Source organism: Mauremys reevesii, linkage group 13 (assembly GCF_016161935.1).
Source record: "Mauremys reevesii isolate NIE-2019 linkage group 13, ASM1616193v1, whole genome shotgun sequence".
NCBI lineage: Eukaryota > Metazoa > Chordata > Testudines > Geoemydidae > Mauremys > Mauremys reevesii.
Genome location: NC_052635.1, coordinates 11,448,919 through 11,460,448, shown reverse-complemented (window position 1 = coordinate 11,460,448; position 11,530 = coordinate 11,448,919). Strand labels below are relative to the sequence as shown.

The window sequence follows — 11,530 nt, the reverse complement described above, 5'->3', positions numbered from 1 at the left end:
TTCACAAAGCTCCTGCTCAGCTGCCGGCAAACCCTGTAGGCTCCTAAGTGTTTGCAGTAAAGGGGCCATAGGGGCCTCTAGACATGCCCTTGTCAGCCCCACACCAGGTATCCAGACACGGAAGCCCCAGAGCGATAAACAAACCTAGGGAAGGTGGCCGTTCCCCTGCCTGACTCACCTGTAGGGCCCCATCTGGCAGGGGAGGTGCCCAGAAGCTTTTGAAAATCCCCCTGGGCACACAAGTATCTTGAAAAACTGGCCCTTAGTCATTGCTGAAAATGGGAAAATAAGAGGCCTGTGCTGGTGTCCCATGTTCTGTGGCAAAAGTCAGGGAGTTTTCTTTCTCTTTTCTGTTCCTTTTGAATGATGCCTGAGAATGAAATACACTATAAGGCACAAAAGTTAATTATATAATTACCTAACATTGGAGTTCCACGGTGACATTTCAACTCTATATTTTTATAATGTAGGTATATTGTGTGTAGGTATACGTGTGTGTGTGCGTACGTGTGTGTGTGTATATAGCAGTCTTTCACCCTACAATAAATGGATGCTTAGTGTTCCAGATGAGTCCATTTTGCTTGTACCCTCTCACTGAGCACAGTCTTCCCTCATTGTCTGAATTTAGAGCAGCCACAAATTCATATCTCCCACCATCCCAGTAGTACTCACCTGTGGCATCTCAGATAGGTCCTAAAAAGACTGGGGTCACAGATTTAAGAGATCTAACAGTCTCCACTTTCTCCCATGCCTGTGACTCTGTAAGAGCATGACATGAAGCCCAATGAATCTAACGGAAACATGACCTAGGACTACAGCAGGCTTTGGTTCAGGCTCTATCACAGCCCATGTAATATCTATTTTATTTTAACCTAAGGAACTGATGAGTTAGCATTGTCCAAATACAAATTTCCTGCAAGCTTTCCTCAGGGCTTCCTTCACCTCTTTGTTTCTCAGACTGTAAATGAGGGGATTTACCAGGGGAGTCAGGACAGCATAGACAACAGAGAGAACTTTCTTGAAGTCTCTGAGGATGTCAGTGGTTGGGAACATGTAGACTATTAGCAATGTTCCATAATAAATGGTCACCACAATGAGGTGGGAGGAGCAGGTGGAAAAGGCCTTTTGCCTCCCGGTGGTGGACGGGATTCTCAGGATGGTGGCAATGATGCAGATGTAGGACATCAAGGTAAGCAGGAATGGGACCAATGAGAAAATCAAGCTGAGTGTGAAAATCAACATTTCCATCATCTGAGGGTCATTACAAGAGAGATTTATCAGGGGGATAAGATCACAAAAGAAATGATCAATACCATTGGGACCACAGAAGGTTAACTGTGATATTGACAATGTTATTACGCCACCACATAGGAAGCCACCTGTCCAAGAGCCACTTGCAAGCTGGAGGTGTAACCTACCACTCATACGGGCTGTATAGTGCATTGGATTGCATATCGCTACATACCGATCATAAGACATCACCGACAAGAGAAGGCATTCTGTAGCAACCAAAGAACAAAAGAAATAATATTGTGTGAGACACCCAGTAAATGAAATAGTTGTGTCCTCAGTGAGGAGAGTGGCCAGCATGCTGGGCAGGGTGGCGGAGGTGTAGCAGGTCTCCAAGCAGGACATGTTCCCCAGGAAGAAGTACATGGGGGTGTGAAAGTGCTGATCAGTCACAACTAACACAATGATGAGGATGTTCCCAGCCACAGTTGCAGTGTAGATCAAGAGAAAGAGCAGGAAAAACAGGATTCGCAGTTCAGGAAGAGTCCCGAATCCCAGGAGGATGAATTCTGTGACAGTATGATTTCCCTCTTCTGAGTTTGTCATGGGGTATGTCTATGAGAAAGAAATTCACTGTGTGATATAAATGAAGCACATTCACTCAATAAAATGTCAGCATTGTTTGTATTGTCTCCCCAGCTGTCTACCGGAACACTAGCTGAGTGGAGAGTGGAGGCGAAATGGGGAAAAAACCATCTCTCTTGACCATGGGAACAGTTTTAATATATGAGCAGATAGCATGTTCAACAACACGTTAGTTTCTCTGGAAACATGTATAGTAACTTCACAGATCACACCAAGTACTGATATATTATGGTGATGGGGCTCAGATTGAACAGTAGAGAAACACTGATAGATATTGGCTTAAATAGTCACTCCTTTCACTTTCTGGTGTATCAGAGCAGAGCAATGTCCTTTTCTAAGTTGCAGTTCCACTGCTGAAATTGGTTAAGATTTTTTTTTATTTCAGAGGAAAACACAACAGAGAAACAAATCAAGCCAATAGGGCTGGGAATTGCAGGGGCTGGGCAGCCAACTCCATGTGCATTGCCATGAAAATGGGCAACCGAACTCTATCACAGGAATTTGAATTTTTTTAATTCCAAACAGCTACATTCCTGTCCTTCCCTAGGACAATATTTCATTGTCTCACAGTAGGACACTGTACACAGAGACCCAATCTTCATTAAACAATAAACAAAACCAAAAAACTCCAGCTAGAAACCACCATGCTAGCCAGAAATGTATCATCTAGTGCAGAAAAAATCTGTATAAAATTCAAAATTAGTGAAAAATGTGCTATTTTCATATTATGAGTTTTGTGGAACTCATATTTCCATTAATCAGTAATTGCAGATTTTTCAAATGTTGGTTTTCATTCCAGTTTTGAGGCCAGGACTGATATAAAGCCATTAGTAAAAGTCAGGCTGTGAGCAAACATCACAGAATTTGGCAAGAACAGGCCTGACATTGCAGAAATACATTCCTAAGAAGTACTAAGCACCGAGTACTGATGCAAACACATTCCAGAAGAGTGGTACCAGAACATCCCAATATCAGGGATGGTATAAAAACATTCCCCAAGGATAACAGGAACACACTGACTTCTCCTAAAAGATAAGGTCAGGATGACAGTGTGATGAATAGAGCCCTTTTGATCAAACAAACATGTACAAGGAGATGGCTGCAAACTAGCCATGTCAGGCAGTAACTATGTCAGAGGTGCAGTACGTAATTTGTTTGTATCAGGGTATAAAGAGATATCTCTGAGGGAGTGTCTTTGTCCAGCCAAGGGGAGGAATTGAAAGTCTTGTCATTCACTGAGCTGTGTCCATTGTCACGGACATACATGTTTTTGTATCCTTGTAGAGTCTGCCACATGTTATTACAGTGCTTCATCGACGATAAACCTGGCTGAGTGCCTTCATAGCGTAACGGACCTTGTGATCATTGGGTGCTTCACTCGAGGTCTGCTGTGCCGGCTGTCTGCACAGAGCTGGGGCAGCACACAAGGAGAACACACACATGCAGCTGAATATCTAACAAGAAGTCCTAGCGGTGAGCTGATAGGTCTTTCATTTTTCCAAATTCAGTCATTTTGCATTGGGTTGGGAGTTTGCGAGAGATTAGTGCCAAATTACCCTTGGAGTGCCATAGGATTAGTTACCTAACAAACTTTTTAAATTTTATATTACTTTTATGTTCTTTTATATTTTATTGTATTTTATTTGAATTGTATTATTTATATGTATTTAAATATATTTTCTATTAATTTATTTTTCTATTATTTTATTTCCCTTTATATTATTTTATATACAATAACCTTTTTCCTACGCAAAATTTTGTAGAAATTTATATTTTCCCACAGAACATTTTTATCTTAATGAACTGACATTTTGATGGGGAAAATGTTGCATCTGAATTTTTTTTTCACCCCTAGATTTTCTCCTTTTCTTCTTTTCCAGTGGTTAAAAATATTTACTCCTCTCTCTCACTCTCTCTCTCTGTTTGTGGCTGTCTAGTCTGCCATTACTACTCCTTATTAACTGCTAAATAGGGACCTGATCATGCACAGAGCTATGTGCAGAATTAATTTTACACCCCAGGAATAATTCTATTCAGTCTGTGCTTCCCTCACTGAAGTCTAAAATAAAATATCCTCTGATTTGAAAGATGGGACCCTTTGATTTCAGTGGGATTTGGACAGCTAACGCCTTGAACCTTCCTTGAAGCTTATAGGTCAGTTTGACAGGAATCTATTTCAATCAATAAATGTCGGTACATTTTGATATCAGCTGACAGACTGAAATCATCAACAGAAAATATCACTATCATTTGGTGTTAGAGCAGCCTCCTCCCTTTGTCTTGCTCCTGTAAGGATGGTGTCACGGGCCCATTGACTGACCGGCAGTCCTCTGCACCCAGCTGTCATGGGAGTGATACCCTCACTGGCCATGGTTCTCTGCTCCAGTGGATCAGAGTATCCACCTTTCCTGCACCTTTCACCCCGGTGTCTTGGACTCCTCGGCTGGCAGGGAGCCACCAGTGTCCCTGCTAGGAGCCCCCTGCAGTCCCATAGATCTAACCCTGACAACCAAAACCCTACCCCTGCTGAATTTCCTGAAACTGTAAAAGTTAATATAGTGGGGAAAAAAAAATCTTAGAGATAAAAATCCCCCCAATATTAATCCTCGAAAGGGCAAAAAGAAAAATCAAATTCTGCCAAGCCTATTTATAGCCAATGTCTGCACCCAGAGCACAGCAGCAAACATCATCTCACATCATCTCACTATGGCTCCCAGAGCCCCAAGGTGGGAACTGCCAGCAGGGGCCCAATCCTGTAAGCAGTCAGGACAAAAGCATAAAGTGGATGAAGTCTTACTCAGTGTTTTAAGAGCGCACCTTAGATTTTGGAGATATTGGTTCAATTCCCTGCTTTGTCACAAACCTCTTGTGTGAGCTGCCAGCCAGATTTTCAAAGTGTATTGAAAATGCAGGTTGGTGCAGTACTAATGCCCACTGATTTCAAATCCTACTGGGGTGACTGTGTATTTAGGTGCCAAAATACTTGTATAAATCTGTCCCTCTGTGTGCCAGTGCCCCATCTGTAAAGCAGGGATAACAACACCTCGCAGAGTGGTGGGAGGATAGATACATTCAAGACAGTGGGGTAATCAGATACCATGGTGATAGGGGCCAAATAAGGAGCTAGAATAGCACTGAGCTGACAGGTCTTTCATTTTTCCAAATTCAGTTGTTTTGCATTGGGTTGGGAGTTTGAGAGAGATTAGTGCCAAATTCCCCTTGGATTCCCATAGCATTAGTTACCTAACAAATTTACATTGCTTCCAAAACCTTGAACTTCAAGGAACAAGGAGCGGGGGAGAAGGTTGATTTACCTTTAAGGTGGGTCTATGAGAACCCAGAGTCTCTGCTGTCTCCTCCTCACTAAGGATTTCAGGGACCAGAATCCAGATTATTCAGTTCACCTTCTCTCCCCACCGCATTCATGTGCTTCAGTGTTCCCATTCAATAGAACGTCATAAGCCACACGTACCGAGTCTCCGTCCTCATGTCTGGTAACATGCCCTGTCTCATAGCCTCCGTCAAATCAGGACAGTCTTTTCTGATTCATTATATATCCTTCTGTGGGAAGGTGTCATCTCCCGAGGCATGTCTGCATGGCAAACATAATGAGCAAGGAATTGTTAGTGTTTGATTTATTTTTAGACAATATTGGTAGAGTCAAACTTCTAGTCTCAAAGGGAAAGTCATGGAAAGAGAAAAACATTTCATCCTAAAACAAATCTCTGTTGACTGGGTGAATGCTATTGTGATTGTGAAGAAATAACTCACCAACTCTAGTAAAGTTTGCGGCTGAAATTTTTGGCCTGGTCTACACTACGGGTTAGGTCGACGTTAGCTGTGTTAGGTTGATTTTAAAATGAATTCGTCTACACAACCAACCCCATTCCATCGACCTAAAGGGCTCTTAAAATTGACTTCTGTACTCTTCCCTAGTGAGGGGAGTAGTGCTAAAATTGATCTTGCTGGGTTGAATTATGGGTAGTGCAGATGCAAATCGACAATATTGACCTCCGGGAACTATCCCAGAGTGCTCCAATGTGACCGCTCTGGACAGCACTTTGAACTCTGATGCACTAGCCAGGTACACAGGAAAAGCCCAGGGAACTTTTGAATTTCTTTTCCTGTTTGGTTGGCGTGGCAAACTCAGCAGCACGGGTGACCATGTAGTCCCCCCCAGAATCACAAACGAGCTCCAGCATGGACCAAAAGGGAGATACTGGATCTGATTGCTGTATGGGGGAGAAGCATCTATACAAGCGGAAATCCAATCAAAAAGAGCATGTTTGACAGAGGCTACCACTGGGACACACAGCAGTGCCGTGTGAAAGTTAAGATGCTCAGGCAAGCCTACCAAAAGACAAAGGAGGAAAATGTTCAGAGCCCCATACATGCTGCTTCTATGATCAGCTGTGTCATAACTATAAAGGGAAGGGTAACAACCCTCCTGAATACAATACTATAAAATCCCTCCTGGCCAGAGGCACCAAAATCCTTTTACCTGTAAAGGGTTAAGAAGCTCAGGTAACCTGGCTGACACCTGACCCAAAGGACCAATAAAGGGACAAGATACTTTCAAATCTTGGGGACGGGGATGTTTTTGTTTGGGTTCTTTGTTTTGGTGGTGTTCGCTCTTGGGACTAAGAGGGACTGGACATCAATCCATGTTCTACATATCTTTCTGAATCAGTCTCTCATATTTCAAACTTGTAAGTAACGGCCAACCAAGTCATATTAGTTTATCTTTGTTTTCTCAACTTGTGAATTTTACCTTTGCTAGAGAGAGGTTTATTCCAGGTTTATTGTAACTTTGAAACTAAGGCTAGAGGGGTTCCTCTGGGCTCTTTGAATCTGATTACCCTGTAAAGTTATTTTCCATCCTGATTTTACAGAGATAATTTTTAATAAAATCCTTCTTTTAAGAACCTGACTGATTTTTCCATTGTCCAAAGACCCAGGGGTTTGGATCTTTGATTGCTTTGTAACCAATTGGTTAGGATATTATTCTCAATACTACCCAGGAAAGGGGGTGTAAGGGCTTGGGGGTTATTTTGGGGGAAGAGGAACTCCAAGTGGTCCTTTCCCTATTTCTTGTTAAATCACTTGGTGGTGGCAGCGTACCAGGTTTTAACATAAGCTGGTAGAAATAAGCTTGGGAGTTTTCATGCGGGTCCCCACATCTATACCCTAGAGTTCAGAGTGAGGAAGGAAGACTGACAAGCTGCATGGCATTCTAGGAGGGGACCCTACCACTACTACACCACTGTCCGTGGACATCTGCAAGGGGAGAGTCTCATGCAACAGGGAGGAGGATTTTGTGGATGAGGAAGAGAAGGAGGAGGAGAATGCGCAGCAGGCAAGCGGTCAATCTGTTCTCCCTGGCAGCCAGGACCTTTTCATCACCCTGGAACAAATACCCTCTGAAGGCAGGATCCCCAACCCTGAAGCCGGAGAAGGCAGCTCTGGTGAGTGCACATTTGTAACTACAGTACAGGGTTTAAAAGCAATAGTGTTTAATGTTTGATTTGTCCTGAAAAATTGAGATGTATTTGCGGCCAGTACAGCTACTGGAAAAGTCTGTTCACATGTCTGGGGATGGAGTGGGAATCCTCCAGGGATATCTACATGAAGCTCTCCTGGAGGTACTCTGAAAACCTTTGCAGAAGGTTTCTGGGGAAGGCTGCCTTATTTCGTCCTCAGCAAATGGTCCTGGGTTTTAGTCGCATTCAAAAAACATTGGGTCTATATCTTTTTGTGTTAGCCTCAGGAGAATGATATCATTCGTGGTCACCTGGTTGAACTAGGGGAATTTTTGTAAGGGAACAGTAAAAGGACCCCGTTCATGCTGGGCTGTTTGCGTTTGGCTGAAAGGGATCATTCCAGAGAATAGCCATGCGGCGAGGGGAGGTGTGTGCTGCACATCCACCCAAAAATAACAGCCCCTCCTTTTAAATGGCAAACCCAACCCATTGCTTGCTATGGGAAAGGAGGGTGCTGCAGTTTGAAACCATTCCCACATGTTATGAAGGCCTAAGAAGCCAACCCCGTGTACCAAAAGGCTTACCATGGCTGCCTGGAAACCGAATTCTGTTGCCCAGCTGTTTGTGATGTGTCATCCTACTGGCAGGCGCTCAATATAAAAGGCAAAATGCGACATTGTACCTAAAGCACATGTGCTGTCTGCTGTGAATTGCTTGATTCGCTGGGAAAGAGTCTCCCTTTTGTTCTCAGAAGTGTATCATCTTAAATTTTTCTCTCCCTTTTTATCTTTCTCCAGGTGCAAATGTTTCTATGTTCTCCCTATCATCTCCATCCTTGAGGTTATCACAGAATATTGGGCAAAAAAAACCAACGCACTCGCGCTGATGTGTTTTCCAAGTTCATGCAGTCCTCCCTCCAGTTATCTCATTTTTTTAATTAATAGAGAAAGAATGCATGGTTTCAAACCAATAGTTACTTTATTTCAAAGAAGGGAGGGTGGTTGGCTTACAGGGAATTAAAATCAACAAAGGGGGTGGGTTTGCATCAAGGAGAAACACACACAACTGTCACACCGTAGCCTGGCCAGTCATGAAACTGGTTTTCAAAGCCTCTGTGATATGCAGTGTGCCTAGCTGTGCTCTTCTAATCGCCTTGGTGTCTGGCTGCTGAAAATCAGAAACCAGACGATTTGCTTCAACCTCTCACCCTGCCATAAACATACCCCACTTACTCTCACAGATATTACGGAGCACACAGAAAGCAGCAATAACAATTGGAATATTGGTTGTGCTGAGGTCTAACCTAGTCAGCAAACAGCACCAGCAAGCTTTTAGACATCCAAAGGCACATTCTACCACCATTCTGCAATTGCTCAGGCTATAGTTGAACTGCTCCTTACTACTTTCCAGGCTGCCTATGTACGGCTTCATGAGCCATGGGAGCAAGGGGTAGGCTGGGTCTCGAGGGATAACTATTGGCATTTCAACATCCCCAACGGTAGTTTTCTGGTCAGGGAAGTAAGTCCCTTCTTGCAGCTGCTCAAACAGCCTGGAGTTGCTAAAGATGCTAGAGTCATGCACCTTTCCTGGCCATCCCACGTTGATGTCGGTGAAACATCCCTTGTGATCCACCAGTGCTTGCAACATCATTGAGAAGTACCCCTTGTGGTTTACATACTGGTTGGCAAGGCAGTCCGGTGCCAAGATAGGGATATGCGTTCCGTCTATCGCCCCACCACAGTTAGGGAATCCCATTGCAGCAAAGCCATCCACTATGACCTGCGCATTTCCCAGTGTCACTACCCTTGATAGCAGCAGCTCAGTGATTGTGTGGGCTACTTGGATCACATAAGCCCCCACAGTAGATTTGCGCACTCCAAATTGATTCCCAACTGACCGGTAGCAGTTAGGCATTGTAAGCTTCCACCGGGCTATCACCACTCGCTTCTCAACTGTCAGGGCAGCTCTCATCTTGGTATTCCTGCTCTTCAGGGTGAGGGAAAGCAACTCACAAAGTTCCAGGAAAGTGGCCTTATGCATGCGAAAGTTTTGCAGCTACTGTGAATCATCCCATACCTGCAACACTATGCAGTCCCACAACTCTGTGCTTGTGTGCTGGGCCCAGAATCAGCATTCCACTGTATCAACGAGCCCACTGCTGCCATGATATCCCAAATGCCACAGCCCGTGCTTTCAGGAATGTCTGTGTCCATGTCCTCATCACAATCATCTCTTAGTCCAGTTCTGCACATACTCCAGGATAATGCTTGAGGTGTTTATAATGCTCACAACAGCAGCAGTGAGCTGAGCAGGCTCCATGCTTGCTATGGTATGGTGTCTGCATTGGTAACCCAGGAAAAAAGGTGTGGAATAATTATCTGTCATTGCTTTCACGGAGGGAGGGAGGGGCAACTGACCACATGTTCCCAAAACTACCCACGACAATGTTTTTGTCCCATCAGGCACTGGGAGTTTAACCCAGAATTCCAGTGGGCAGTGAGGATTGTGGGAATTGTGGGGTAGCTACCCACAGTGCACCGCTCCGTACGTTGATGCTAGCCGTGGTATTGAGGATGCACTCCGCGACTTAATGCGTTTAGTGGGGACATACACAATCGACTGTATAAAATCGATTTCTAAAAATCAACTTCTATAAAATAGACTTAATTTCGTAGTTTGATTTGGACACCACGTTCCATTTCAGTGCCCTTACGCAGCTTTGAAAGTGTCAACATAGTTAGCTGAGCTTGCACTCAGAGCTGGCACTAGGCAATTGCTTAGGTCCCCGAGCATGTCAATGGAACTTGCTTATTTTAGTATTGTGGGAGGAGCGGTGGTGAAATATTCCTATTTATGGACCTTAGCGGGTGAGCACCAGCTCTGCTTTCACTGTCTCTAAGCCAGGGGTAAGCAGCCTATGGCACATGTGCCGAAGGCAGCACACGAGCTGATTTTCAGTGGCACTCACGCTACCCGGGTCCTGGCCATTGGTCTGGGGGGGCTCTGCATTTTAGTTTAATTTTAAATGAAGCTTCTTAAAGATTTGAAAAACCTTATTTAATTTACTTACAATAGTTTAATTATATATTATAGATTTATAGAAAGATCTTCTAAAAATGTTAAAATGTATGATTGGCACACAAAACCTTAAATTAGAGTGAATAAATGAAGACTCGGCACACCACTTCTGAAAGTTCGCTGACCCCTGCTCTAGACAAGCCTTCTGTTGCCCTAAGTAACAACCAAACATTGGTGGAGCCAGGCCCATGTTCCAGACTATTGGTGGAGCACGGGCACCACGGGCCCATATAACTCGCTGTCTATGCATATTGTAAGGTACCCTTCACGGTGAAGTGGCCCATTAGCACTTCTGCAGTAATAGAACAAAAAAGAGGGGTTAGAGGGTTACAGAATATTGTAATAAGCCATAAATCCAGTGTCTCTGGTCAGTCCATGATATTTTGTGTCTAGCAAAGTGTCACGGTGTCCAGGATGGCTCAAAACTGAGAGTACAAAGCTTAGGTCAGACTGTCAGAAAACAGGGCAGTCACACCCACACTGGTAGTATGTTCTATAATTCAATTTAATCGAAGCAGCAACCAATGTGTGTTCCTAGATCACTATGATAGTTTACCACAGAGCCACAACCGGTCCCCTTAGACACTCCAGCATATATTAACACCCAGACAAATTGGACTTAGTGGTAAAAGGTTATTAAAACAAAAAATCATCACGTTAGGTTACTTCCCGCTACAACAGGCCAGTCGCTTACCCCAAATAAAGTATGCTCCAGATCTCACCAAAGACAATGATGACAGCCAATTTCTTCTGCTAATATGGATTAGCTAAGAAAAATAAATTTTGAGTTATTGAGAGGTTAGAGCAGATAACATATATTACAGATGATTTTGAGTCTGGAATCCAAATGATGCAGACATGTCATGCCTGCTAGTTTTCCATAAGTTCCTCATGGTTTCCCAAAATGGCTTTGGGATCGTCTGTTCAATTGTTTAGGGTTCCCTGTCAGAATCCAACCAGTTCAGAGAGGAATGATTACTCTGCTAAACCAATAATATAAATGTTACCCACAGCAAACAAGCTGAGATATGTCTCCTCCCACGTGCATTTTGATGAGTACCGGCGGCCGATTGAGCTGTGACTGTCCATTGTTGAAC

General features: G+C 43.8%; 1 protein-coding gene across 1 annotated transcript; it reads right to left on the bottom strand.

The window, feature by feature from the left end:
- Positions 1–888: 888 nt before the first annotated feature.
- On the bottom strand, positions 889–11,202 carry LOC120380007 (olfactory receptor 11A1-like). The gene is made up of 3 exons (XM_039497514.1): positions 11,128–11,202; positions 5,190–5,467; positions 889–1,845 (listed from the first exon to the last, which is right to left on the bottom strand). The coding sequence occupies exon 3, from the start codon at positions 1,834–1,836 to the stop codon at positions 889–891; it is 948 nt and encodes a 315-aa protein (XP_039353448.1). The 5' UTR covers positions 1,837–1,845; positions 5,190–5,467; positions 11,128–11,202.
- Positions 11,203–11,530: the final 328 nt, after the last annotated feature.

Excerpts from the sequence above, each read along its gene's own strand:
- LOC120380007 (XM_039497514.1), bottom strand. The coding sequence starts at position 1,836 with ATGACAAACTCAGAAGAGGGAAATCATACTGTCACAGAATTCATCCTC.